The sequence below is a fragment of the Ursus arctos genome, unplaced genomic scaffold, assembly GCF_023065955.2.
Source record: "Ursus arctos isolate Adak ecotype North America unplaced genomic scaffold, UrsArc2.0 scaffold_19, whole genome shotgun sequence".
Lineage (NCBI taxonomy): Eukaryota > Metazoa > Chordata > Mammalia > Carnivora > Ursidae > Ursus > Ursus arctos.
Window position 1 is genome coordinate 35,518,289 of NW_026622863.1, and position 27,809 is coordinate 35,546,097.

The 27,809-nt window shown below is 49.6% G+C and overlaps 1 protein-coding gene across 1 annotated transcript in view; it reads left to right on the forward strand.

Moving 5' to 3' along the window:
* The window catches only part of CDH13 (cadherin 13), a 984,509-nt gene that overhangs the window by 894,021 nt on the left and 62,679 nt on the right, over window positions 1-27,809 (forward strand). Inside the window, exon 10 of the mRNA XM_026495318.4 lies at window positions 2,663-2,916. Coding sequence (XP_026351103.2) covers window positions 2,663-2,916 — 254 coding nt within the window. The remainder of the gene's footprint in view (window positions 1-2,662; window positions 2,917-27,809) is intronic.

Genomic DNA, 27,809 nt, shown 5'->3' on the forward strand with positions numbered 1-27,809 from the left:
AGAGCCCCGAGTGCTAGCAGATAACGGCTCCCAGCCTCTGTCTTCCCAGCAGAACTGCCCTCACTGAAAGGAGAACCCAGGCCAGGCTCTGCCCGCTGGAGAGAGCCTGCACTGTGGGCCTGACTGCAGGGGGATGCAAAAGGCCAGCCCCTGCCCTGAGATGGGGCCAATTTGGCGGTCAGTGAAATTTCCAGAGCTCCCCTGGCACTGGGCCTCAGCTGGACTCCAGCAGAGTCCACATCCTTGCTCCCTCCCTCCCCTCTGAGAAGGCATGCCAGTAAATCATACTCCAAAGCTCTGCTTCCAGACTCAGCTGGAATCTCAGGGAGCCCAGATAGAGTTACCACACATGCACGCATACACCTGTCATACACACACACACACACACATACGTATGTAACATAGACAAATACACATGCACGTCTAAAAATGTAAAGACCTACATATGTGTGTTTACTGTAAAGGCACACATGCGTCCTTTATGTCCAACATAAATGTACACACGTGTACCTAACATGTAAAGAAACAGTTTAGCCATACTATTTAAAGGCCATGTGTAGATAAGCCAGACCACTTCCCCTCAGGACCCAGATCTTCTCCGCCCGGGTCTGCCTCACTCCATCCTGCTGCAAACGGCTCAGCACCCCCGCTCACCATGTCGGCCTCAAATCCAGGCCCAAATTCTGCTGTTCCGAGCCCCGTGGAGCTCACAAAGGGAAGAAACCCCAGCCTGGTGGCTTTTCCATCATGGTAGAAAATTCAGTTGGGCTAGGTTTGGGATTTCACAAATGTCAGTTTGCTAGTTAACTTCATTTCCAGAAGTACACCGTGCTGCCAGGAGCCAGGGCCCTCTGCACCTGGGCTGTCCCACTGGGTCTGCCTGGCACTGGGGTGGGTGGGGGAGGCTCCTGGATGCTGGGCTCCACATGTCAGCCCTGCTCAGAGCATGAGCACAAAGTGGTCACAACCCAGTGAGCCAAAGGCTTCTGCCCTTCAGTATCCTAATCAGGATGAACGTCTTCTGAGCATGGCAACGCCCTGGCACCTGTTTGAATTGTACCTCACTGAAGTTGCATATTTGGGGCATCACTTGGGATGGACAGAAATCTCTTACTAGAAAGGGATGGAGTGGTGAAGTATTCTCGTGTTCCAGGGATGGGACCGAAATATAACTGGGTAGCTCCTAGGCGCCAAGAGCGTTACATCTGTTAACTCTTTAAGTCCCGCTGGGAGTTGTGGCAGGTGCAAAGAGAGGGTCCCGTTACCATCAGAAAGCACTCCTGTGTCAGCATTTCCTGTGTGTGTGTTGGCTTTAGTTATTATGAAGGTACCATGATTTGCCTACAGTCATTCCGACTCTGACTCAACCAGCTGGATTCTATTCCAGCTCTTACACCTGCAGGCTCTCTACCCAGCTTCCCGGTCTCACGCTGCTCCCACTTCCCGTGGCCCTTACAACCTGCCTATCATTTGCTTCCTTCTAGTCGAGTGTGAACCAACTCCCTGTACTCACTCTGGTCCTGTCCTTCCAGCAAGAGTATCTGTGTGTCTGGGACCGAGGAGTTAGCTACTCATTCTCCCAGTCAACATTAGAAAAATAACTTGAAATAAACAGCGTGTCCTCATCTGACCTAAATGCCTCCCCACGCACCCTCAGTGACAGGAAATGTCACTCCTGCATCATCTCGTGGTTTGGAAAGAGAGTAGCCAAGTAAATATCGTCCATGTCATTCCATGATGGGCAGGACCCCCATATTAATAACGTCTACAATGGGGTTTCCTGAACCTGATCTGATTTACTCTGCACAGCAGCTGGGGGAGGCGGGTACTATCAGCCTCCTTTGCAAAGTCACCTAGAGTGGGCCGCATCTCAGTGACCTGGGGCCAGGACCGTCCACCATCATGTTGGAGGGTCCCCGGCATGGCCTTGTATCTGGTAATCACTGCCCCTACCCCGTATCTGATCACAAAGCCCCTGAGTCATGGTGACCATTGAAAATTCCCTGCATGTTTTCAAATGCCCTCAGGTGGGGAAGGGCCTGGAGGTTTAACCCCACGTGTCTCCAATCCTCTCCAGTCCTTTTCCCTACACATCGCCCTCCCCGGAAATGAACCTGTGCCAGGAGAAACTCTCCTTGACCTCCAGACTCCAGCCTTGGTGCTTGTGGCCAGTGAGACAGAGGCACTGAGGATGGAACTTCGGGCTACCTTTTCCATTCGGTATCCCCCCATGGTAACCGAGGCAGGGTGGCCCCGTAGCGGGCAAAGCTTAGGCTTCAGAGTTGTTCGTCCCCAGAACCGCCCTGCGTGTCGGAGTCATGGGGCTACAGGTTACAGGTAGGAAGCCTTTTAATGTCAGCGGGGCAAGGGTGTCGCCTAAAGAGGTCTCAGACTGGGGCCCCAGAACTCCGAGGCTTGTGTCATGTGTCGTCACTTCTCGATCTGAAAAAAACTACCAGTGTCCATCCCGAATTCTGTACCTGTATGCTGTATGTTTCATATCCTTAAGGGGGACCCCACATTGCGTTCAGGTTAGCCCACAAAACCTGGATCCATCCCTGATCATCCACGTTAGCTCATGGGGTATCGCAGGGACTTGGGGCAAAGGCGTTCACCCTTTGTAGCAGACACACACGCTGAGCCCCCCGTCTCTGCTTTCCAGCCCCTGGACTACGAGATTTCCGCCTTTCACACCCTGCTGATCAAAGTGGAAAATGAGGACCCGCTGGTGCCCGACGTGTCCTATGGCCCCAGCTCCACGGCCACCGTCCACATCACCGTCCTGGATGTCAACGAGGGTCCGGTTTTCTACCCAGACCCCATGACGGTGACCAGGCAGGAGAACATCTCTGTGGGCAGCGTGCTCCTGACCGTGAACGCCACGGACCCCGATTCCCTGCAGCGTCAAACCATCAGGTGGGTGAGCGGCCCCCTAACTGGAGACCTAAGGCACGCAGAAATAGTGTTTCTTTTCCGGCTGCAGGCCTGATTGTCAGGAGTGAACTAGCATTAAATTGAATTTGTTAGTGATCTGGGTAAGTAGAAGGTCCATGTCACAATGAAGAGCTCACGGCTGATGATATCAGGACCAGGCTGACTCCAGGGGGCTGCTACCCCCACACCTGCTTCCCAGCACTAGACCAGCTCAGGAGGGTGACTTCAGGGCTCTGTTTTTGAACGGCCAGAGGGGTCTGCCAAGCATAGTCCCTGAGAAAAAGAAAAAGAAGTCACCATCTCTGGCCCCCCTGCCTCTCAGACACTTGACGTATATTCTCGTCACCACAACTTGGTAAGAAAGGTGTTGGCTGACTCCACACACAGATAAGGGTATTATGAATCCAGAGAGGTTCAGTAACAGCTCAAGACTGTTAGCAGAGGAATCAGAATAGAAACCAGACAGTCTGCCAAGTCTGTGTGCTCTCTGCTTAGTGCTCTGGGTTCTGAACCTGTCAAAAGGGGAAGGAACGGCCATGGCTGGTACTTAGACATGGAACGTCGGGGTTAGGTTTTCCACTGATGAATGGCAAGACAAAGGAAAAAAATAGTCTTTAAAAATTTCTGTCTTCATTTCTTAAGCTCTGTCCGCTGCTTAGAAAGAAGGTGTTTTCATGACAAGATTTAATTAAATGATCATTAGCCACAGAACTAGTGCAGACAAGCTGCTCTCCTTGGTGCAGTGTTTCACAGCGAATCTAAATTGGGCATGCAGGTCCAAATGCACGCTCGTCTCCGCAAAAGAAAGTTATTAATCTTTCTCTTCCAAAATCTAATCTTCCTCTCATAGGAGAAACAGATAATCAAATATTAGATACACTTCTAATAAACGCATGTTGTATTTTCCTGATTTGAAACACCTGGAAACGCGCCAAGTCTCCACGCGGCCACGTTACCGCGAAGCGAGCTGGCAGCCACGTGGCTCACGTTAGTTTCCAATCCCAAAAGGGGATTTACTTTCACAAGAGAGCTTTCCGAAATGCCAGATGAACTAGATACAGGTCCAAACTATACCAAATCCGATAATAATGTGACTCTGAAATCGCCATGCTGTTTTCTCTCCTTCCTTTTCCTTCTGGGTACCTGGTAAAGGAAATATGCAATTTAAATATCGAAGAGCAAGCTCTCCTTAAGTCCTTAGATGAGGGCGCTGGTAGCTTAACAGACAGGAAGGCAGTCGTACTGATTTAGGTTGTCTTTCAGGGAGCTTCACTGTCATTTTGTACTTCTGCTACAGGAGGCAGAAGAGGCGACTCTGGGGTGGGGAGAAAGCGAGTTTGGAATTTCAGTGGGCTTATTGTTGCTGAAGGGGGGGGAGCTCTGCAGTCGCTGTGTGACTTGGGATGCTGCCAAGTCAGAAAGCCTTAACTCGGTGGCGAGGGGCAGATGCGTGACAGGCAGTGATAGGGGGAGAGGTATGTCTGTCTAGGTTCTCTGTTTAAGACCAGCTCTGGCTGGGGCGCCTGGGTGGCACAGCGGTTAAGTGTCTGCCTTCAGCTCAGGGCGTGATCCCAGCGTTATGGGATAGAGCCCCATATCAGGCTCCTCCACTGGGAGCCTGCTTCTTCCTCTCCCACTCCCCCTGCTGTGTTCCCTCTCTCGCTGGCTGTCTCTATCTCTGTCGAATAAATAAATAAAAAATCTTTAAAAAAAAGAACAGACCAGCTCTGGCTGACTTAGGCGAAAGAGGGAATTTGCTGGAGAGTCACTGGATAGTGTATCGAACTGAAGAACGTGTTTCGAACCAGGCCCACGATAGCACAGGAACTCTGGCGGTGCTGAGTCTCTAGGGGATGGGAAGTGACGAGCTGGCACTTCTCGACCGCACGGGGACCACCTCCAAACATTTCCCACACTTGTGCCACTTGCCAGCACGGGTTCGTGTACACCAGGTGTGCCGGCCTTGCCTGAGCTGCAGTCATGAGCCTCCCAAATCAGGGCGCCTTGACAGACCACAGAGCTGATGTTCTCAGATGCGGTTGCCCACCCCTGCGGGCATCCGATGGGAAGAGAGGAAGGGGATCCCATCTTGCAGATGGCACGTGGAGCTGGGAATGTGGGACAGGCCTTGGAGAGCCGTCCCAGAAAACTGAGTTAGGGACAGGATTCTGGCCCCAGAGAGGGAGGTCATGACTGGCAAGAGCAAGACATTGAGGGATGTCAAGACCAGGATGTGAGCCATGGAGCACAAGGACCCAGCTACTGGAGTGGGGTGCAGGCATTCCCCGTTGTATCACAGGCAGAACGTCCGTGGCTCCCACCACATGAGAAGAGGAGGTCAGAGAAAATAATGTGTTAATTACTAGACAGGAGACCCAAGGGAAGAAGCAGAAGTGTGGGAAGCTCCAGTCGGTCATCACAGACCTGACCCTTCCTCATAAGCTGCCGGGTCCCACCTCCAAGTGGCTTAGCCCAAGATGGCAGGTATCGGCCCACATAACTAAAAAGTGCACAGGGACGAGGGCACCAGTGTGAGAACTCGGGTGTCCGGCATATGTTCTTTCTGCACGTCTTGGCTCTGCTCTGCCCTGGGGTCGGCTTCAGCCTCGGCCATGGCTGAATGGCCACCAGCAATGCCAGTCCCGGCCCTCCCAGCAGGAAGAGAAGCTTCCCAATTCAAAGTTCAAGTCCAAGGGCCGGGCTTGGGTCTCACTGAGCCAACTTGGACACATGCCCATCTCTGAGCCAAATGGAACAGCAGGGGGGTGAAGCATGCCCACTGTGGTCCCCATGTCTCACTATGACCACCGAAGGAGTGTAGAATGCTCTGCCCGGGAGACGGGAATGGAGGCTGAGTCATCAGGAACCACAGAGAGTCCCTGTGACCAAGTTCAATTTTGTGAGTCCCCTCAGGAAATGCAGCTGTGGTGTTTCTCTGGGCTGGTTTGCTAAAGAGTTCTAGCATTTACAAATTGAGCCGAGCAGCGTCTAGAGAAATCCCTCTTCCAGCCTTGCAGCAAAGTAAATGTGTTTGTGATAGATTGAGACACACACACACACACACACACACACACACACACACACACACACTTCTCTCTCTGGCCAGACTCCTCACACACAGTCCTCCCTGCTGGGACCCAGCATGGCCTGTAGGGCTCCTCTCTCAGCCTGGCACTCACTGGGCCTCCCCTCCCTCCACCGCTCCTCCCCTGGTGCTGGTCCTGAGCTCCTCAGAGGCAGAGACAGCATCACTGACAGGTGGAGCGCTTGTCCCAGGAACTCTTTGGGGAGAAAAGGTCCATTAATTACTTGAAGCCCTTGATCCTTCCCCTCTCCCTTCCTCTCCCCCTTTTCACCTCCTCACCCTCTCCCTTCCCCCTCTTCCTCCTTTCTCTCTCTCCCCCCTACCCTGTCTATCAGTATTTCATTCCAGGATTCTCTGTGACTCAGCCCCAATAACCCCATTTTCATCTCAGATGACTCACCAGGCCCTGGGAGCTTTTGAGACCAGGAGGAAGGAGATTCTCCACCTGACCAGGACCCTGATACAGGTCCTGCCCCAAACTTGACAGGCACTTTTGCCCTCTTCCCCGAAGGTGGGTTCCCTCCCTGTCAAAGCAGGGAATTTCCTCCCCACCCACAACCCACACAAAACTTAGGAACTTCTGACTAATTCCCATCCCGGCCGGTGTCCTGTCTCCCATGATGAAAGGCGCATCTCGTCTCGGGCACGCGGCTGGCACAGCTGGCCCCTGGTGGGCACTCTTTCATCTCACCAGGGAGCAGTCAGGTCTGTGAAAGGCGCCTTGATCTCTGAGAAGCCTGTAACACTAGAGACAGGAGGTGTCCAGGCATCAGAGTGAATGTTCTCACTAAAAAGCCTGAGTTATTAAAACTTGTTAAAAAGCCCATTGCATTGCACTCTTAGCCAAATCAAAATGGACATCAACGGGCTGGTGACAGACGAAATTCTTCTTTTTAATGACTTGTATCTTCTTATCCTTATTATAAAGTTAAGATAGTTCGTGGAGGAGACTTTGGAAAAGGCAATTAAGAATCAAGAAGATAATAAAGAATCTGTAATCATCTCGCACAGGAAATCCCCTCTTAACAACGTGGGTATATCTCCCTCTGTCACATGTGAGAAACCTTCCATTTTTATTACCAGAATTGGCTCCCATCACCCGTCCTGTTTTGGAACCTGCCATGTCTACTTTCCAGTATATGGTGAACAGCTTTCCATGTCAAGACATAGCCATTATTTTTAATTGCTTGATAGTGTTCTATTCTATTACATGGATGTTCTCATTTCTTCATTCATTTCCTTGTTATTGGGTATTAAGAGTGTTTCCAATGGTATGCAATTATTTTTTGAAAAGGTCAGTGGACACGCTTATAGCTAAATTGTTAAATGCATCGTTAATTTCCCGAAGAATTTTTTGAAAATACTTTGCACAAAAGTATTGGTATTATTAATACCTTTTGTCATAAAAAGAATTCTTTGTTTTTCTATACCCAGGCAAATTTATATTTTCCCTTATGGTTTGAATTGACGTCAGGATTAGAAAGCCTCTCTGAGCCAAGGTTGTGTCGCTACTGACATGTTCTGAAATGGAGCTGCCTCCCCCTGCCCCCACCACACACCACAGACAGACCACAGCCTCCCTCAGCCTTCAGGGTGGAGCCCTGCCTCCACGCCCACGAGACAGGAGCCGGGCATCTCTGCGTGACACTTGGGTGTCTCTAATGAGGAGCAGGCTTTGCAACTGAGCTTGTTGACTAATTACTGTCAGAAGGAGCAGCTCAATGGTAATTATGCTAAACTGGAAATGACTGCCTTTGCCACACGTCCTCCACCAGTGAAATGAATACCAGGGACGAACGCTCATGTCCTGGCTGTTGATTCGGTCGTTTTGGAGAGGCAGCCGGCAGCTCAATCCTTGCCAACGGCCTGAGAGGACTTATCTCATTGTCTTTCACAATCAGGGGTTTCCTTGGAGGCAACCAAGTCGCAATTCCTCTTCTGAGCATTTATTCAGACTGAGCTCATCTTGTCCGGGGGCTACAGTAAAACCTCTCTGCAACAGAGGCTTCTGCCTACACGTTGAATATATAAGATTCATGTTGAGGAGAAATATCGTTCCTACCAACGTGATATCACTGCTCAACATGGTTTTGGAAAAAAATCATTCATCCAGGGAACCCTGCAAGGGTGTGTTGAGCAGCGCTGTATCTATGAGGATTAAGTTTGGCTGAATAGAACACAAAAATTCAAAATGACCATGGCTCAGAAAAGATAGAATTCTATTTTTTGGTCTCACATAACAGAAGTCTAGAGTAGCCATGGCAGTGTCCAGAGCTTATATGGCGGCCCCACAAAGCTGTCAGGGGCCCAGGCTCCTTCCTGCTCACCATTCGACCACCTCCAGGCTGGTGTGCCCTTCCTCATGGGCTGTGATGACTGCTAGTGCTCCAACCTTCATGTCTGCATTCCAGACAGATGAGAGAAAGGGGAAGAAGGGCATCAGGTCCCCTGTCTTTTAAGGAAACTTCCTGGAAGTCAGCCCCATATCTATTTAAATCTCATTGGTCAAAATTAGTCACATGACCACACCTAACTGCAAGGGATACGGGACCATGTGGTCATTTACCTGGGTAGTAACCAGCTTTTAAAACTGGGATTCTTTACAAAGCAAGAAGGGAAGAGAGGATGTAGTGAGGTAACTAGACGTTTCTGCCATGGGAACGTTTGGGGATTGAACCTTTCTGCATAACAGAAACCACAGGGTAAATTTAAAATGACGAAACAGGCCATGATATTAGATTTTTACACGATCAAGATAATAGATAATCATGTTGCTAAAGACCAAATCCTTGAAAAACAGCACAAGGATTACAGTTCTCCATTCATTCAGTTACTAAGTTTAACAATATTCATTTAGAGCTCGGTGTGGCCCTGACACCACGAGGCGCTGTGTATTCACTTGTGAAAGAAACAGTCTCTGCCTGCAGCCTCCAGGGAGCATACAGCTGTGAGAGCAAAAGCATGTGCCCCGGAAAGAGGGGGGGGGGGCAGGCGGGCAAGGACGGAAGGAAGGAAATGCATGGTTTCCTTGGGAAGTAAGAACCAGTGATCGCTAGCTGGGGAGAAAGAGCCGGGCGGCAGAAATTGTTTTCGAGCATCACTGTGGTCTCGCCTGTCCACAGATTCCTGAATCCCCCAGAAACCCACTCTCCCCATGCCTCTGTGCAGCTCTCCGCCTCCTGGGACCTGGCTGCCAGCCCAAACTGGCAGCCATCTCCACGCCCCCCGGAGACGTGTTTGAGAATGAGGACAGTGAGCTTACTGGTACTGGGACGAAGCGCCCAGCGTGTTTATATCAAAGTGCACCAAAGCACCTTCGCCGGAGTCCTTTATTTCCCATGACCTTGCAAATGACACATCGTTGGTCTCCCTTTTTGCTGATGAGGAAAGCAGAGCCTCACGGAGCCCTCCTTGTGGAAGGAGAGCACGCAGAAGTGTGGGGAGGCCTGCCGAGAGCCCCTGGGGCCTTGCCTGCACCCACCGCGCCCACCCTTGCGTGTCCCACTGAGATGGGCTGGGCATCACCTTTGCCTCTGCGGGGAGGACTGTGCTCCCTGGGCTTTTGGACGTCTAGCACTACCTTCCTCTTGCCTTACTGTCATTCCCGACCTAATCCTCCATCTTCTCACCGAACCCGGGCTTTGGGGCGGGGAGGGCGGTTAGCCATCCCTCCCTCATGAAGCACCAGGGCTGCCTCGGTACTATTAGAGAATTAAGCACTTGAGGCCCAGCACTGGACCTTCAGATTCCCCAGGGGGCCTAAAACACGTCAGGGACCTGAACACATAATCCATTATCTCCACAATTTGAAAAGAAAACAGCAAAATTGAAATGAATAAATATCGAGCATCCATAGATAGATAGCATCATGACAACTTTTCAGGTTAACTTTAGACTCTGTGAAGCTGTTTGTAGATCTCACCTAGCAAAAATGTCTGAGTCTGTGCCAGAGAAATCCTAGGCGATTATTAATGAAATATTCCTGGTAGCCAAATAATGCCAAAGGCCGAAGTATAAACATGATTTCAAACATTTTACGGGGAAAAAATGTATTTGCCATGTGGGTACATGCCAGGATATTTGATAGGATTTGGGACGAGGCCACCAGAGACAGAAGACTCTTTGAGGCTGGGAGTTCTGGAAATAGCCCCAGCCCGGCCTGGGCAGGCAGATGGAAGTGCCCGGTCAGTAGGCGTGGCTGGATTAATGGCAGCTGGGTTGGAGGTGTCTGTGTGTAAAACATGTTTGTGCATAAGCAGACACGCGTTATTGGCAATAGTATTATTTTTCACCTCCCAACACTGACTAATGTCTACCAACCATGACAACATGAGCATGTGGCCTTGTTGTAAACCTATCCCGGGAGTGAGGCCTGAGCAGGATAGACAGACAGGCCTCGGACAGGGCTCCCCAGGTCCACGAGGATGACGGTAAAGAGCCAAGCCCGTCAGCTGGCTATTGTTCCCGCGCCTTGATCCACACTGAGCCTGTGCTTTAAACACAGAATATCTGAATCCGATACAAATTAGATCCTCATCTCTCTGAAAACCGCAGCCCACTTTGTCCTGATTCCTTTGGGTCTTTTGAAAGTCATTTCTATTCTTCTCCCCCTTTTGGGCGTGGAGGCCTTTTAGCTCCGCGGTAGAATTCATTCCTCAAGCTGATACAGGGTACGACATGCAGTGATGAAAACCCAGCCCCCCAAGATTCGTTAAAATGCCCAGATTCAGATTTTGCTGGTCGGCCTGGGAGTCATCAAGTCCTTTTAACACCTTGTTTAATCTAATGTTGGGGCCCATTCAGAGAAAAATCACAGACATGAGGGGAAATCAAGTGAAAATCGCGGGCCGTCTATGGGACATTTTGTTCTGTATCTTCTAAGATCTTTAGAAGTCAATGTCAAAAATCAGTCTGCTTGAGAGTTGGGATTTTGTCATCACTGGCATTCTCGGGAACACAGAGGCTCGAAGGGTACAGTAGCCTCGTTTATGGGGAGGGAATGGGGGGGGTTCAGACTCCTTGTTTTAAAAAGAACAGATTTCAAAACCAGATTTAAGAGTTTAATTTGGGGTGACTCCCACCTGTTAAATTTTAATCAGAAGTTAAAGGCTAAATAATAACATTTCTACCTGGGGAAATGAAGAGAAGAGCCTCTCTCTAAAATACATTACTAACACTTCGTCTTAATTAAATGTGGTTGCTGACCTCAATAACAGGATTTGGGGTGAGGTCCCTTCTGTTTTGCTTTGTTGAATGAATTATTTCTTTCCTGAGTCAACAAACACAGAGCTTGAAATGTGAATGAATTGTTTACAGTGGTGCCTTTGTAGCTTTTAATTAAAGTAATGTTCTTCCATTGGAAGTTTATGGTGGCAGTACATTTTATTGCCTGCTCTGCTGTAGAGTTTTTAATTATTTATGTAAATATATTAGCACAGCTGACTCTTTATTTTTAGTGGTCAGGTTTTCTGTTATGAAGATGCCAGGGGAAAAAAGGTCTAATAAATTAAACAACTGAATTTTTAAAGATTTAACATCTTCAGTGGCTAAAAATAGAATTCTGGTTTTTATGATGACCCAGAGATGGGAGATTTTCATTATTAACCTCAATTAGAGGCACTCCGTTCGGTTAATATGAAAGAGCTGACCATTTGGATAAACAGTTGCACGGTTATTTTACAATCCAGCCACCTTTTTAACATCCATCTACACGTGTCGTTGTAAATTTGCCATGGGCCAGACTCTCATTACTGAAAGCATGGTTTCAAATTGGTTATATTTGAATATAATTATGATGGTCATTCTTGTCAGCCTGAGAAATTAATTCTCCGAGCCAACACAGGAAATATTGACAACACTAATACTGTTTCTTGCCCACTGTTTTTTCCAAGCTGTTAGATCTGCTTAGCTGGGTGGGGTTTTTTTGTTGTTGTTGTTGTGTTTTTAATTTTAGTAAAGGCGTTTGAAATAGACCAAGGTTGCTGCCGAAGCTACCGATACCGTACTGATGGAGAAAGCCACACACTTCAGGATGGCACGAGCAGTCAGCTGACTAGGGAGAATAGCTGATTTATCTTATTGCCCCACTTTGTCTGTCAATCACCAACACCAGGCAGCCGACGAGCGCATCTAGGGGACTCATGAAGGGCTTATCATGGCCTTAGACTAACACGGGTAAATAACCGGAGGCAGTGTGTCACGTAACTAATTCAAGACGTGTGTTTCAGCAGCAGCTCCCAGTTTGTGTCCCAGAGGAGTCTCGCACTTCGCATTTTCAAGTGATGAGGCTTTGAGCCACAGTTCTCCCACACAGTAATTCAGGGGTCTCCTTGTATGCCCTAGCAGGATCAGAGCAGACCGCGTGGCGTCAGCTCTAACAAGCCTTGAGTCCCTCCGTGACGGCTGCATGTGTGGACCTGGACCAGGGTTAGGATGGGATAGGCCAGCTCTTATCACCAGTAAGTAACGAGCACTTACAACATGCCAGCCCTTTTCTAGGCACAGGGATACAGCAGAAACAGTTAAAAAACAGTTAAAAATTATCTGTCCTCATGAACATTATATGCCAGTGGGGCAGAGAGAAAGCAAACAAGAAAATAAATAATAGCATAGTAGTGGGTGAATTGCAAAGTACAAAGGAGGGAAAAGACGTGAGGGTCTGAAACTCTAGATGGGGGGTCAGGGAAGGCGTCGCTGCTGGCAGAGCATTTCAGTAGCGAACTGAAGGAAGCAGGGGTGCACCATGCAAATAGCTGGGGAAGAGTGATCCAAGAATTGGGTAGAAAAAACAAATGCAAAGGCCCTGAGGCAGGGTGTGCAGAGGTGTGAGATGCAGGGGGGTGATCATTGGATCTGGTGCAGAGTGAGGAGAGGGAGATGAGGCCAGAGGTGCTCAGGGGTAAAGCTTTTACTCTGAATAAGACAGGAAGTTAAACACTGGTGGTCTTCGAAGAGGGGAGGGGAGACCACATAGACCAGTGGGGAAGATCCGGAGATAAACCAGGTGGGAGGTGGCATGGCTTTGGACTTGGTGGTGGCAGTACAAGCAGTGACAAGCAGGCCATACTGAATGTGTCTGGGAGGCGATGGCAACTGGGATGTGCCAGGCAGTCATGTGAGTGAGCGTGTGTGTGTGTGTGTGTGTGTGTGTGTGTGTGTATGAGAGAGAGAGAGAGAGAGAAGGAGTGACCGTTGACTCACAGGTCTTATCCTAAACAACAGGAAGACGGGGTGGGCGTCTATGAAGCAGGAAATCTGTTTTGATCGTGCTGAGTTTGAGTCGGAGGTAGGGAGCAGGACCTGGTGAGCAGGGAAGGTCTGGGCTGGACAGGAAAGTCTGGGTGTCGTCCACATCCAGATGGAAGTTAAATCCCGGAGTCTTCAAGATCCCCAAAGTGGTGAGTGAGGGCCTAGAAGAAAGGAGGCCCACGGGTGGCCCAGTCTGGCACGTCCGACACGAGGCACCGCCTCCTGCAGGGAAGGGAGCCGGCCGCAGTCAGATACAAAGTGCTCTCTCACCGGCGCCGGACCCCAGAGCCGCAGAGCCGGAGTTGACGCAGGCATGACTTCCCTGGACCCAGGATGGAGTGGACACTCAGCCAGGAGCCGGTCAGCCCTAGGCTGGCCTGGCTCTGCCCATCCCCTCCTCTCCTGCCACCTGCATGTCGTGCCCCCTCCTCCGGTCTACTTCTCCAACACAGTCCGCCCACGTTGGCCCCTTGCTCACAGCCGCACCAACGTGCTTGTGGTTATGACAGAGCAGCGGGCATTTTCTCTGTCCCAGACCCTGTTCTCCATGCCTCACACACTCAGTCATGGCTAATTTCACAGCAACCCATAAAAAAGGTGCTAGGATGGCCCCTCTTCACAGGTGAGGACAGTGAGGCTCAGGGAGAGTCAGGAACTTGCCCAGAGTCACGTGGAGATGCAGGCAGGAAATCCGATTGCAAGACAGACCTCTCACCTCCCTGCTCCCCTGTTTCCCAAGCCGGACTCAAGCTGGAGAAGCTCAGCCCTCCAGGTGTGGTTGCAAACAGACTCCATGGCCTTGCTCTATCAGATTCCATTGCTCAGAACAAAACCATACCTTCCATTTGATTTTAGCAGATCATCCCGAAACCTAAGACAACTTCCGCTGCTGAACCCCACAGTAAAACCCTGTGCTGCCCAGATGCCTGGGAGGACCACAGGGAGGGTTTGGATAGAGCTGCGTGGACAGGGGTTGCAGAAAGCCCTCGGGGATGCATACATCCTCTCGCCACTGTCGCCGGGCAGGAACGCCTCTGTCACAGTTTCCCTGTTTCTTTCCTCCCTGCTTCCTGGTGCCTCCTGTTCAGATGGGGGCCTTGGAGCAGTGTTCCGTCATAATCTCACGTCCCCATGCTGCCAGATTCATCACAGGAGACCAGAGCATCACAAATGAGAAACGTGTGTTTTCTCAGTGGATGCAGGGGAAGCAGATCTTGACTTTTTGTTCCATCAGACACTCAGTCTTGTCTCCAGGGGCTGCCGCAGAGCCCCCCTACCCCACCCTGGTCTCATGTGGCCTCATAAGGAGAGGTGGCAGTACCCAGCACTCCAGTCGAGTGCCAGACTTCGTGAGTGCAAATCCCCACTCATCCACTTTCAGGCGTGTAACCTCAGACCTTCCGTATCTCTGTGCTCAGTGTCCTCCCTTGTAAAATAGGGGGAAACAGTGTCTCGGTGACAGTGACCATGGAGGGTAAACCGGGTAAGTCAGGCTAAGCGCTGAGAACACAGGGCCTGGCCCACAGTAAGTACTTAATGAACCAGTCATCATTCTTAGCGAAGGGTATAAAGGTATCCATTCTCTGAAGGAGGCTCTTCAAGAATGAGAGGGGTGTTTTCCTACCATCTGTGGTCCCCACGCATTACAGACTTACAATAAGCAAGTCTATGAAACACTTATTAGGGCTCTTAGTGGGAGTTAGTCACAGCTCCCAAGAATGATGGTGGGTCCACAGCCAGCCCAGGGTCCCTCACTGCTAAAAGTCTCATGATGATGGCGGTCTCCTCCTCGCTCCTGGGGAAATTGAAGGAAGCAGGAAGAAGTTTCTAAATACTAAGTTTTGTTACCTGCCATTCACTTGGCTGCAAGTGAGTCGTCGGAGACGGCAGAGCGCAGGGATGGGCGGTGAGCCATTATTAAATATAAGCTGCAAACGACTGATGTTTGAAGGTTGCAGCCTGGCTTTTTGATGGACAGGTGTTCTCGATTTTGCAATCATTCTAAAGCGTATGTGTAACAGTCATATTTTCTGCTAGTAAAACTGTTCCTGGTTTGAGTATCAGGATTAAATTGGTCAATATTTTAAGATGTTCTGCAAAGCATATAATGGCATGCAAATAACTCCATGACTAGTAGAGACTCTGTCATCCAAACAAGTTTAGGACCTGGGTGAATGTCTGAAGGGAGATGAAGCGAAGGAGACTTACCAGTGAGCAAGAGAGGGCATTAGAATTCAGCACCTCTGATTACTTCTCATGCACGATGTGTCAGGATCCATGGCTGCAAGCAGTAGAAAGAAACATCAGCTATATTAAATAGAATAAAACGAGAATTTACTAGATTGATATTGGGGATCACAGAATGAACAGGAGACCAGAGGATACGCTGGGGAAAAAATGTGGCCACCAAACAGAACTGAACAAGGGAGGCAGTTTGGGCTACCCCCAAGGGAGCAGCCTGACGCTCACATTACACCTCCCAGGGTGAGAGCGGGACCCCACCACCCCCACCCCGCACACCGAGAGAGCATCAGATTTGCTGGCGCTAAGCTGCACGTCCCCAAGCCAGTCCCACTGCATTCAGGCCACAATGGGAGCAGGTGACTACCTCCCACCACAACCACCACCACCCAAAACGGGTCTGTGCAAAGGGGAGCCTGGGGTGGTGTGAGGAATGATGAAGGATGGTGAGCAGCCAGAATGACGGATGTCCACAAATTGTTTCCATAAATCTGAGTTTTCCCCCTGCAATGCCCCAGACGACCCTGGGGCAGACATACAGCTGTCCTCAGTAGCTCGATGTGAGGGACACACTCGCACACCGCAGAGTTGCACTCAGATTGTCATGGGGCAGAGGCCAGGCCAGCCTCCAGGGGGCAGCAGGGTGGACAAGGTCAGGTCGGGAGCAGGAGGCATGGCTCTGGAGGAGGACTGGGGAGCTCTGAGGGCTTTCAGAACAGGGGCAGTGAGTGACACATTCCCCTGGGGTGCACACTTTCAGGGAGCGCCAGAAAACTCAGCCATCAAGACAATCTTCTCATGTGATATTTTTCATGTCAAAATTAATACAAAAATTCATGCTAAACAAACTAATTAAATTTATAAGTAAAGTACGATCCGTGGTGCTGATTTTTCCTTTTGCTGCCAGCTCTGATATGATATGAGCACCGACTGTGAAGGCCGCTGGGCCACTTCTCTAAATTTAAAGGAGGGGATCAGAAATGCTCCGTGACTCTGGGGCTCAGGAGCAGGTGTGAATGTGTGTTCAGCCAAACACTAGACTGCATGGAGACCCTTTGTGCCAGGCCTGATCCTGCATCCTGCTGGTGTGGGCAAAAGTCGATGCTCTTTCTACAAGAGTGAGAAATGACGGGGGAACTGTAACCCTCCTCACCCATGGAATCCCTTCCTGGGCTCCAAAGGAAAGCAAGAGAAGTCTTTGGACCAAAAAAATAAATAAATAAAAATTAAAATAAACTAAGCCATAAAATAATGTTTAAAGTGACTAGAGGAAAAGAATAGGAAGCATGGACATAAATAAAACATAATGAAATAGGAAAGGCAAATGTGAGAAGTAACTAAATACATCACCTAGAAATCTGATGGTGCGTGATCTCATTCCCACGCTGGACGCCCTGGAAGTGGGTGTGGTCGTTCCCATCCTATGAATGAGGAAGCGAGGGACCCAGATATGCTCAGGGTCGAAAAGTTAGTGAGTGGAAGGGATGGAATTCTAATTCAGATATGTTTTTGCCAAAGACTTTTTTAACAAGAAAATTATTTCTTTTATTTTGAGAAAGAAACCATTATTAAAAAAAAAAAAATCTGGACCCAGTGGAATGTACAGCCTCTTTAAGATCCCATAAAATGTCTTTAAAATTCTATTCCAAGTAGAATCTTTATTTCATCAGCTAAGCTGAGGGTCGGTGTTCAGAGGGTCAGTTTCATCTCTGTTCTCCACTTGAATTATTTGTGTCTGGGCTTCCTTTAAAATCTGTAGAGATGGGAGGACCAGAGGACCCAGGAGAGAGAGAAGAGCTGAAAAAAAATGGCTTTTAGGGCCCCTGCTGGCGTCCTTCTGAGCGTCCTTCATGGGACGCCCACAAATGAGCTGTTCTCTGGAATGGAAATGACCTGTTCTCTGAGTAGCCGCCAAAGAGTATCTATGGGCGAATGATTTCTGTAAGATATTTTACCCTTACTGTCTAAAAATTAAACGTCTCCATCTCACAAAGCAAACATTCCACAAAAACTGAACACATTGATTGTCTCTTTACTGGGAAGGTGCCTCCAGTCGTGTTAGCAATGACATCTTCAGTCTCTGCATTCTTGGGACTCCACTGTGTGCACTTGGTCTAAGCCACACCCCTGTTCACCTGGATGGTGGGAATCGTCCCCACCGGCCTCCCTCTTCCAAGCTGGCCTCCTCCTAGTATCCTCCTGCTGGTCTGGCTCTCTGATGGCTTCTCCCTCTCTCTCTCTCCTGGCTGTCTCCGCTCCAACCACGTGGCCCTCCCCCAGGGTTGTGCCCCCTCAGGAACTGTACAGAAATCATTCTCCCTGCTTCGAATCACATCAATCCTTGTTATTCACACCTGCTGTATTTGCAAATGCAACATGCTAACATATACGTGTAACCCCAAAATAGTTGCCGTATCTTCGCAGTCATATGCGGATAAGCTCGGAATAGTGACAAATTTGAGCCACCTGACACGCGCGTTTCCAGCTGAGGTCAAAAGAGGCGATGCTTGGCCTTCTTGTCTCGGCTCTCCTACAGCAAAGCAGCGTGCTGCCGAGGTCTATTTGGTGCCACGTTTTCTGCATTCTTGTGCTTTTGGCTGGGGATGTTGCTGTCTACAGTGGCCCCTGGAGTCGTGCTGTCCGGTGTTCCTCTGTGCAAGAAGGTCAGGATGGGCCACAGAGAAAACAGGGTGCTAGAGGAGCTGCCTTCCGGCCTGAGTTACCATCCTGCTGTCTATGCATTCAGTGTCCGTGATCAACCATGTGTGTTAAATATGGTGTCTGTCAACAGAAGCACACACAAAATAAGGTGATGTATTGATTAGCTGACAAAAAGTTGACCAGAGGCTCATAGGAACCTAACCCTCTGGCCCAGAGGCAGTGGCTGGTGTCACTCGTGCAGTGTTCACGGTGCCTAGAGCAGGGCTGTGTGGGAGAGGGAGGAGGGATGGCTCCTGCCTGCCTGCGCGTTTGCTGCCTGTCTGCCCTCTCCCTGGGCTGTGAGCCCCTTGGAGCCAGGGGCCATGTTAGTCTTGAACGGTGCCTGATGCATAACGGGTGGTCGATTTGTTTAATTCATAAATAAATTGGAAATAGTGATTTTCAAAGCCAGTTTTTAAGCAGGCTTTAGACTATAGTGAATCCTGTTCAGGGGTTAATATTTAATTCTTCTTTGCAAAATCTAGAAAGGGATTTCCATCAGGGTCTGAGTGTAATAAACAGTGTGAGTGAATGCTAATTCAATACTTTTATTTAATTATTATTTGATGCTCTTCTTTGGTATGACCTTCCCCTTTGACCTTGAGAAGAAGGAAGATGCCCCCCTCTCTCCCAGTGCCCCAGGCCAGGCCCCTGGGCTCTGCTGAACCTCCGGGAAACCGCCTTGGCGGGAGGCACCTTGGGGGGGGGGTGATGGTGCTCCCTGAGTGTTCACAGTACTGCTGCCTCCGAAAGCTCATGAGATGGGCAGAACATCTGTATCTTGGTTCCTTCTGGGGAGAGGCTACCCTTGCAAGGCATTCGGCTTCTCCTTGGACCAAGAAGGTAGTACCAGGAAGACTCTTACCCCAACTGATCCCACTTGCTTAAGACACAGAGCGCTGCTTTGATAGCAATCAGGGCCAGTGACTTGTTGCTTCTGTCACAGCTCCTATTAGAGCGGGAGTCAGCAAACTTTTCCCATAAAGGGTCAGATGATAAGGAATGGAGGCTTTGTGGGTCACACAGTCTCAGGCTCAACTACTCAACTCTGCTGTTACAGTGCGAAAGCTGCCACATCAACCAATAGATGTGGCTGTGTTCCAATAAAACTTTATTTACACAAGCAGGCAGAGGGCCAGATTTGGCCTGTGGACCATGGTTTGCCAATCCCTGCAGTAGGTCCCTTCCTGTGTGATGGGGTCTTTGTGTTCTTCTCTGCACCAGGAGCCCTTTGAGAAAGGCCTGAGTCATGTGTGCTCTTTTCTCCTCAACTTCTGGCAGGTGCCTGCCGCATAGCAAGCTATCAGTCAACCTTTTCTAAATACGTGACTCCAGGACATAGGCATTGTGAAACGTGCCAGCCAGATGCAAGGTGATCTAAGGCCCAGTGACAGTCCATCTGTCTTCATCCGACGTCCTGTTGTCAATACTCAATATGGCAGCAGTTGTGTCTCTGACGATAAATCAAGATAATACTCCTATGTTCATTCAATAAGCAGCCACAGAGTGTGGGGGCAGCACCCATATGTCAGCTGGGATCCGCCTGCCCTTGAGACTTAAATACGCTTGTGATAAATCCTGATTCCATGCCCTGGAGCAGACCAGAGGCTTTCTTAGGATTCATGCAAATTCTGGAGGGCTGGAGAAAGAGGTCCCAGTTAGTGGTTTCCGGTTTCCACTTCTGACAAGTTCCTTCCACTTCCTCACTGTCTCGCTATCCTGTGCATGCCAGTCGGCTGTGTTCCACATTGCCCTTTTGCTCATTCCCCCTCCCACCCAGGTACACCCAGGTGCACGTGCACGTTCACCGTCACCAGCAGAATTTGAGGATGTTGGAGGTGTGAGGGGGAGGTGGTAACATGACCTCAAATTGCTTCAGTCTGAACCCCCACAGCCCTCGACCACAGATCCTTCTCACTGCCCCTTCCCTCTGTATTTTTTGCAGGACACGTTCCCAAAAGCACCCCAACCTCAGCACATATGGTGACTCCTCTCTTCTCTCCGTCTCCCCCTGTCACGCCCCCACTACTCTTCGGGCCACATCTCGTGGAGGTGCGGCGGCCATGCAACGAACTGCACATTTTTCAACAGTATCATTTGATAAGTTCTGAAAAATGTACACACCCATGAAACTATGACCCAAGACAGTGCACCTACCCAGCACCCCGGATGTGCCCCTCTGGGATCCTCCCTCCCGCCCCTCCCCCCACCGCATGCTCAGCCATCCGCGGTTCGGCTCTGTGTCCCTATGGAGGAGTGCATGTTTTCTAGAGTTTCATATAAATTGAACCCCAGAGTACATACTCTTTTCTCTGGTGTCTTTCGCTCAGCACAGTTTTTTTTGCAATTCGTCCATGTTGTTGTCTGTGTCACTATTCCCTCTCCGGAGCAAAAACAGGACCTTCTGCAGAGCAACTCAGTTCTCTCCAGCTCCAGCCCCCAGTAGGCTTCAGGCCCACATCTAGCAGATGGAAACCCGTCCGAAAATCAAAAGGGCCCCCCTCCCACTGGAAGGCACTGGTGGTTTTAACAGCATGCCTCCCCACTCCCATCCAGCCCCTCCCATCCTTCAGCTGCTTCCACAATTGATTAATGAGCACCTACTGTGTGCCCGGCGCTGTTGTTGGAGAGGAACCAGGAAAACAAGGCCTTCCTCTTGAGGAACAGTCAGGGAATAAGGAAGGAAACAAATGAAAGGTTGCTTCCAAATCTAATAGGTGTTATGGGAAAAAAATGGAAAATGCCTGGGAAGTTGTCTAGAAGGACAGACATCCACCCAGTTACAGAGGTTCCATCTGGGGAGTAGAACGAGAGTGGGGTTTGGGCAAAGTCTCCCTCTACTTCTTTTGTTTACAGGTTTTCAGAGTGTAGTCTCGTATTTCCTGTTTTTAGTTATTTAAAAATGCCTTTTAAGGAGCAACACATGCTCATTGTTGAAAAATTCACAAACACAGAGCAGAATAAAGAAGCAAATTAAAAGTCACCTTTAATCCCCATCCCCTAGATCCGGCCACCGTTATCTTTCATCGTGTTAGTTCCACACTCAAGAGGCAGAGAGGCACATTTTGTTTCATTTTTTGCCATTAAACCGGCCGTGGGAGATGCTACCAGCTTCCTGGGGACCTGAGCTGTGTTTATTTTTTTAAGAGGTACTAATCTTTGATTAACAAGGATGAATGTAACATTTAAGAGGACTCTAATTGCACCTCTTCCCCTTCTCAACAAACCCACACTGTTCCCCACAAAGTGTGGCTTCAAGACTGAGGATGTATGGCTGCGAGCTGGGGAATTACAGGGAACATTTTTCATGTCACTGCCCAGACAGTCGTGCAAGCGCTCCAACAGAGAGGTGTCCGGCTGCAGGTTACATCCCCAGCTACGCTGGGTGGGCCAATGACTCACTTTGTCATTACTCACTTCGGTGATGGCTGTACTTACTGGGCCTCAGTCGCTGGAAGGGTGAGGCCCTCAGTGTCAGGATGTCTGGGAACAGAAAAGGCAGGGGACAGGTGACTAGGGCAGGGGCGACATAAGGCAGTCTGATGATGGGGACAATGCTTCTGATGCATTTCTTCTCTAAATGACATACTTGACAGTTCCACTCATCAGCTTGTTCAGGTGACACGTATCCGGGGAGTGCATCTTGAGTGCCACCATAGAGGCCACCGCCGGGCACAGCCCAAGCCCTGCACGCAGCTCTTGTCCCCACAAAGTTGACAGGACTTTGAGGGCACAGGTGTTTAAGTCAACGCGAGACCCCTCACGTGGATTCGCCAGCATCCGGTGGCTCTCTCGTGTGTCCCATTCTCCTGTGTCTGCGTGCTCGGATGGGCACCCTGAGTGCCACCCCTTAACCACCCCACCCTCCGCTGCTCCCTCGGGACCCGCCAGAGCTTGCCACGGTCACACCCATCACGCCCAGTGCCCCTGCCCTCTGTGATGCTAAGTATTCTGTGCCTTCGCACAGGCGGCTCCCCGGCATCTCCCCTCAAGTAACTGCCATGCGGCCTAACCCTGCAGGGACATAGTGTCGGAGTCGTGCTTTCGCATGCAGGATTTGGTATCCAGCTCTGCCTCCAAGAGTTGTGGGACTTTGGGCAAGTCGCTTAGCCTCTGCTGGCCTCATTCTCTCCAGATGTAAACAGAGATAATACCTAGCACCATCGGAAGGATGAAATAGGCTGATCTGGCAAAGCTCTCAGCACAACATCTGGAAAGTAGTAGGAACCAGTGCATAGCTATGACTGTAATCCTTCAAGAATCATTGTGAACAAAACCTCATCCTCCAGGCCGTCCCTCCCCACCCACTCCCAACCCCAGTGGGGGCTTCGCCTTCATGCATAACTTAGCAGAATTTTCAGCACGCCTGCACACAGTTAGACGGAAATTGTCAGTGAGAGTCCTTGCAAGGATATGTAATACTAGGTGCTGTGGGAGAAAACCTGCCAGTCTCAACAGCTTAACACTGAAATTTATCGTTCAGTCATCTCACTCATTGCCAATGATGGGAAAGGGGTGGGGGCGGAGGGCTCTGCTCCATAGCATCATTCGAAGATCCAGGCTCCTTGGCTCCTCTATCTTGGGAGGCTGCCCCCTCCGTGTGTGGCCTGCAGGGTCACTGTGCACAGAGGAGGAGGGTCTTCTGGGGGCTTTGTGGCTAGATCCAGAAGTGACATTAAGACCCCAACCTAGCTGCAGGGGAAGCTGAGAAATGCAGCCTACCTTCAAAATCAAGTTGTCTCTGCCCCAGGACTGCTTCTCATCTCCCCACTTGGCCAGGAGATGCACGAGGGCAAACCACGCGCTCTGGATCTTTCACCCAGTGATGGTCCCCTTCCGCCTTCCCTTGGGCTAAGTCTTAAGGATTAAGTCTGGAACAACGGAAAGCATGGCACCCTGGAGAGGAGAGCCTTTCCGAGCACGGAGACTGGGAGGTGCAGAGAGGCAGCAAGGAACGGGCCCCTTCAGGCCCGCACCAGCAGCGCTGACTCGAGCCACACATATTCCTGAATAAAAACAGCTCACCGCCACATTAGCGTGGGATGTGCGTGGAGTGTGAGGCAGGGATGAGGGGCAGCTCACGAGAGCGGAGCCCGTGACCTTCTGAATAATAGGTTATGTTTCCCAGCCCACCCACCCGGACCTCAGAGCCTGCGTCTCTGGGATTCCAGCAACGAAGCTGATAAGAGCTTTCCTCCCTGATTCGCCCACCTCTTTGCCAGGTCTCCCTGCAACAGGAAACTGCGCCATGTTGAGCAATGATTTGCAAACAGAGTTAAGGCGAGGAAGGCAAATTGGTACACAGTTCTGAAAGACATGTTGCATTATGTATCAACCTTTTTCCAATAGTCATACTCTCTGATACGAGTAATTCCACTCCTAGGAATTTATCTCTAAGAAATAATCCGAAATGGTGTCAGTCTAAGGTACTAGGAAGCAGAGATCTAGCGGAGTTCTTCCCCGGAGCCTTATTTATGACAGCAGGAAGTAGGGGAACAGCCCGAGTGTCCCACAGTAGGAGGCTGGATAAATAAATAATGGGCCAAGCCACACGATGGACTAATGTGCAGTCATTAAAACCGGGTTTTATAAGCATTTTTAAGCCAGGGGAAATTGTTCCTGATATAAAGTGAAGTGGAAAAAGTGGGATATCAAAGTTGGCCAACTATCTGATCCCAATTATTTAAATCCCATGTAGAGAAGCTCCTGAACAAAATAGCCCACAAGGTTGGGAGTGATTCTCTCGGGTTCCTGGAAATATTGACGATTTTTCAGTTTTTTCTTCCCACTCTTTTTTTGTACTGTCAAGTTTTCTTTGCTGAACATATCACTTTTATAAACCAAACAATAACTTTTTAAAGAAGCAGAAAGTAAGGACACTGTAAGAAAGCTCCTCTTTCTTTCTGCAGACTTGCCCAGAGGCACTGTGTTCCTTTTCTAGTCTTAGAGGAACGCGGACGCGGGCCTACACCCCCAGGTCCCCGAGCCCATCATGGGCGTGACCAGGCACTTGCCGCCCAGGACGCCTCCCGATCAGCTGTCATAGCAGCCATTCAGCTGCACAAAATACATCACTGAAAACTCCAAATAGATAACCCCGCAGGCAGCGCTTTTCTTTACAAGGAGAAATGAAAAACGCTTACTATAAAGATGTTTCCTGTCACCTAAAAAAAAATGACAAGGACCCCTCCCCCAGATCTCACAGCATACCCACCGCTCAGCTCAGTTGTGGTTCCGAAGTGTTTGGGGAAGGGGGGGTGGAACGTGCGTTGCCCCTTGTGCCTGCAGCCAATTTCCAGTGCAGTCTGGAGGAGCAAAACCGCCTTGAGCAAGTGAAGGGATAGATGTGTGTTTCAGACTTTTTCTCTTAGGTGAAGTTTTTAATCTGCTGTTGTTAGGCTGTTAAGACAACCAACATAATCAAAAAAATAACGATTACCCCGAACGGTAAAAGAAGATGCAGTGTCGTTCTCGCCTTAAGGCCAGAATAGGAACACCCAGGTAGTTCTTCACTCCCATGGAACAAGCCAGTTACAAGCGGAGACTCATGTCCTAGGAAGAACAGGTGAGAGTGCTGTGGGACATCTTAACCGCGTGCCCAGCGTGTGAACTTAACAGAGCGCGTGCTGCTCCCACACCCACTGGGGACTCATTCCGCCACCCAGCCCACCACGACCCTGCCACTCCGGCCCCGAAGCCGGGGTCAGTGGTGCTTCTCCCTCAGTGTGTTTCCAGGGATTAAGTACTCCTTCCCTGGCAATTACATAGTGACTGTTCTTAGAATTGAATTTAAGCTCTGTTAGAAAATTGTTGAAAGCCTTCAGTGCTCACTTTGCACCAAATTGAAATCTATAATGTTACTGTAATAACAAAAAAATCTTCCAAAGTTTAATTGGAAATTTTTTTTATTAACTTAGTAATAAGGGTCCAATTTCAGGAAAATAGTTTCACTGTGTGAATGAAGTCATGCTGTTTGCTATGTAGCATCAAAGCTGGCCTCCAGCACATGGCTGATGCCTGTACTCCCTGGGTTTGAACTTTCTAGAGGGGCCAACATTAATTTGGAAATGTCTGGATTTTTCTGACATCATCTGATGACTTCTCTGTGAAACCAAAGATCCCCCCCTTCAAGTTCCATGGCCTTGTGTATTTTCACTAGGTTTCTAAACTATTCACTTTCCTGATTCTTAAGCAGACTATGAGGATGGAATTTGAGGTTATTGAGGTGATCATTCTAGGCCAGTAAATGAACTGAACAATTTCACTGCACTTTGAGCCTTTCTGTCTTTTGCACTTTCAACATGTCATCCTGTGGTCAAGGTACCTGCCTCTAGGAGTCACCAGGAAAATAAACTACAGAACTAGGGTTCTTTTTTAAAGATTTATGACTTGAAAGAAAAGCAACGATATCAGATGGAAAGCTGAAGAAAAACAGAATTAAGCTTTATTGAGCAACTACGAAGGGCCAGGCATTTCCTGCATGTTGTATCATTTCGTCTTCCCAACAACCCTGAGACAGGGCCTACTGTCCCCACTTCGCAGAAAATGCAGCTGAGGACAAGAAGTTACGCACATTTGTTGGGAATCACGCAGCTAAGGAACAGCCCCTCCGAGCCAGTGCCCTCCTGCTGTAAATCTCAGGACATGAGCCTCTTCTAATATCTTTGCAAACATTTTCTGTTTCATCCAAGTTGGTGCTTGTGCCCTTAAGGACGAAGGAAGGCCAGTGCTGACTCTCCACGGTGATGGGGTGAAGGCTTATTCAGTATCCTGTCTCGGGGAGGGCTTGCCCCACGTTCTCTTCCACTGACAGCTTCTCTCAGCTTTCTCCTGCTGCTTGTTGCCACAGCAGCCAGAAACAAGCTGTGTACTCTGGGAAGCAGATGAGTGACAGAGGGATGGCCCAGCTCTACCTCCTTTTGCCTTGGCCCCACGTTGGTGGCACATCAGTTCTGTGGGGGGCGAGACAAAAGAAGAAGGGATGGATGGGACCCTCACAGAGCTTCTCCTGCACAGCAGACATTCATCTACCCCTTCAGTGGATCGGCTGGTCCGTAGTTTAGCAAGAACCTGCCATATGCTAAGCCACATGCCTTGCGAATTCACAGCCTTCAGGCCTTCTCTTCCTGCTAGCCGCGCTAGGCTGAATGTGCTCCCCAGCCCCTGAAGATGCCCACATTCCAGTCCCGGGAAACTGCAAATGTGTGACCTTCCAGGGTAAAGAGAAACTCTGTGCTGTGACTAAGTTAGGGCTCTTGAGCCATAAATCCACCCTGGACCATCTGGGGGGGGGGGGGCGGGGGGGGCAACATAATCATAAGGATCCTCAGAAGGGGGAGGCATGAAGATCAGAGCTGGAGAAGAAGATGTGATGAGAGATTGGGGTCATGCAAGAAAGAGACCAGGAGAAAGGGACTGTGTGCATCTCTGGGTGCCACGAAAGACACCGAAATTGATGCTCCCCTGGAACCTCCAGAAGGAATGCAGCCCTGCCCACACCTTGATTTTAGACTCTGACCTCTGAAACGCTAAGATAGTAAGATTGCATCGTTTTGAGTCACTAGGTTTGTGGTCTGCAGCCACAGAAACTAATACACTAGCTGCCGTCTGTTTCTCTCTTCCAATCGAAGACAGTTTGCCAGAAATCCCCCTTTGATCCCTACTGCTCACCCAGCATGACCCACACACACCTCACATCTCCCACACCGAGCATCCTGCATGCGTTGCGTTTGGGAAACCCTGCCTCAGCACGGGACTTGTGTCTCAATCATCCTTGTGTCCCCCGTGGTGTCCACGAGGACCTTGTATATTTATCTGTTTAGAGAGCTAATGCTCCGCGGCTGTCCACGGTGAGCCTCTTAAACCATTCATCACCAGACCTGTTTATATTTGTCCAGAGCTAGTCATGCGTGCTGGTAGGAGAATGAAATGAATAATTTCATTTTTGCTACAAGGAAATAAACATTTGATTCATGGACTTTATCATCCTGTGTAACAGAATCCGAGCATTTACTCTGCATTTGGTTGTCTGCTGTCTGCATCAGATGTATGGCAAATCTATTTGACGTGTTCTTCTCAGTTCCTGACCCTGTCTCTTTCTCAGTTCATTATGTCCACCTCTTTCTCTAGTTGTCTGGATTCACAGAAAGAACAGAGATTTTTAAGAAACATTATTCGTTACTAGAAAATCTTGGATGTCCCCACATAGTTAAAAAACACAAGTCACCCGTCTTTAGATGTCTGAAATACACTAGATCAGCGGTTCTTAACCAGGGGTGATATTGCCCCCTACATGACATTTGGCGACACCTAGAACATTTGGGAGGGGGTGCGACCAGCTTCGAGCAGGCAGAAGCCAGAGTTACTGCTGAGCTTCCCACAGTGCAGAATTCTAGGAAGAGCTCCCTTGCTGGCTGCTAGAACACAGACCCAGTGACCTGGACCCTGGGGACAGCCAAGTGGTCACAGCACAGCCTGCCTGGCTTGGGGCAGAGGCTGCCACACTGATCGACAGCCCAAATAGGGAACAGCTGGAGAGGCCCTTCCCTGGGTTCTCCAGTTCGAAGTTCTCATGAATTCGGGCACAGGGAGATTCTGAGAT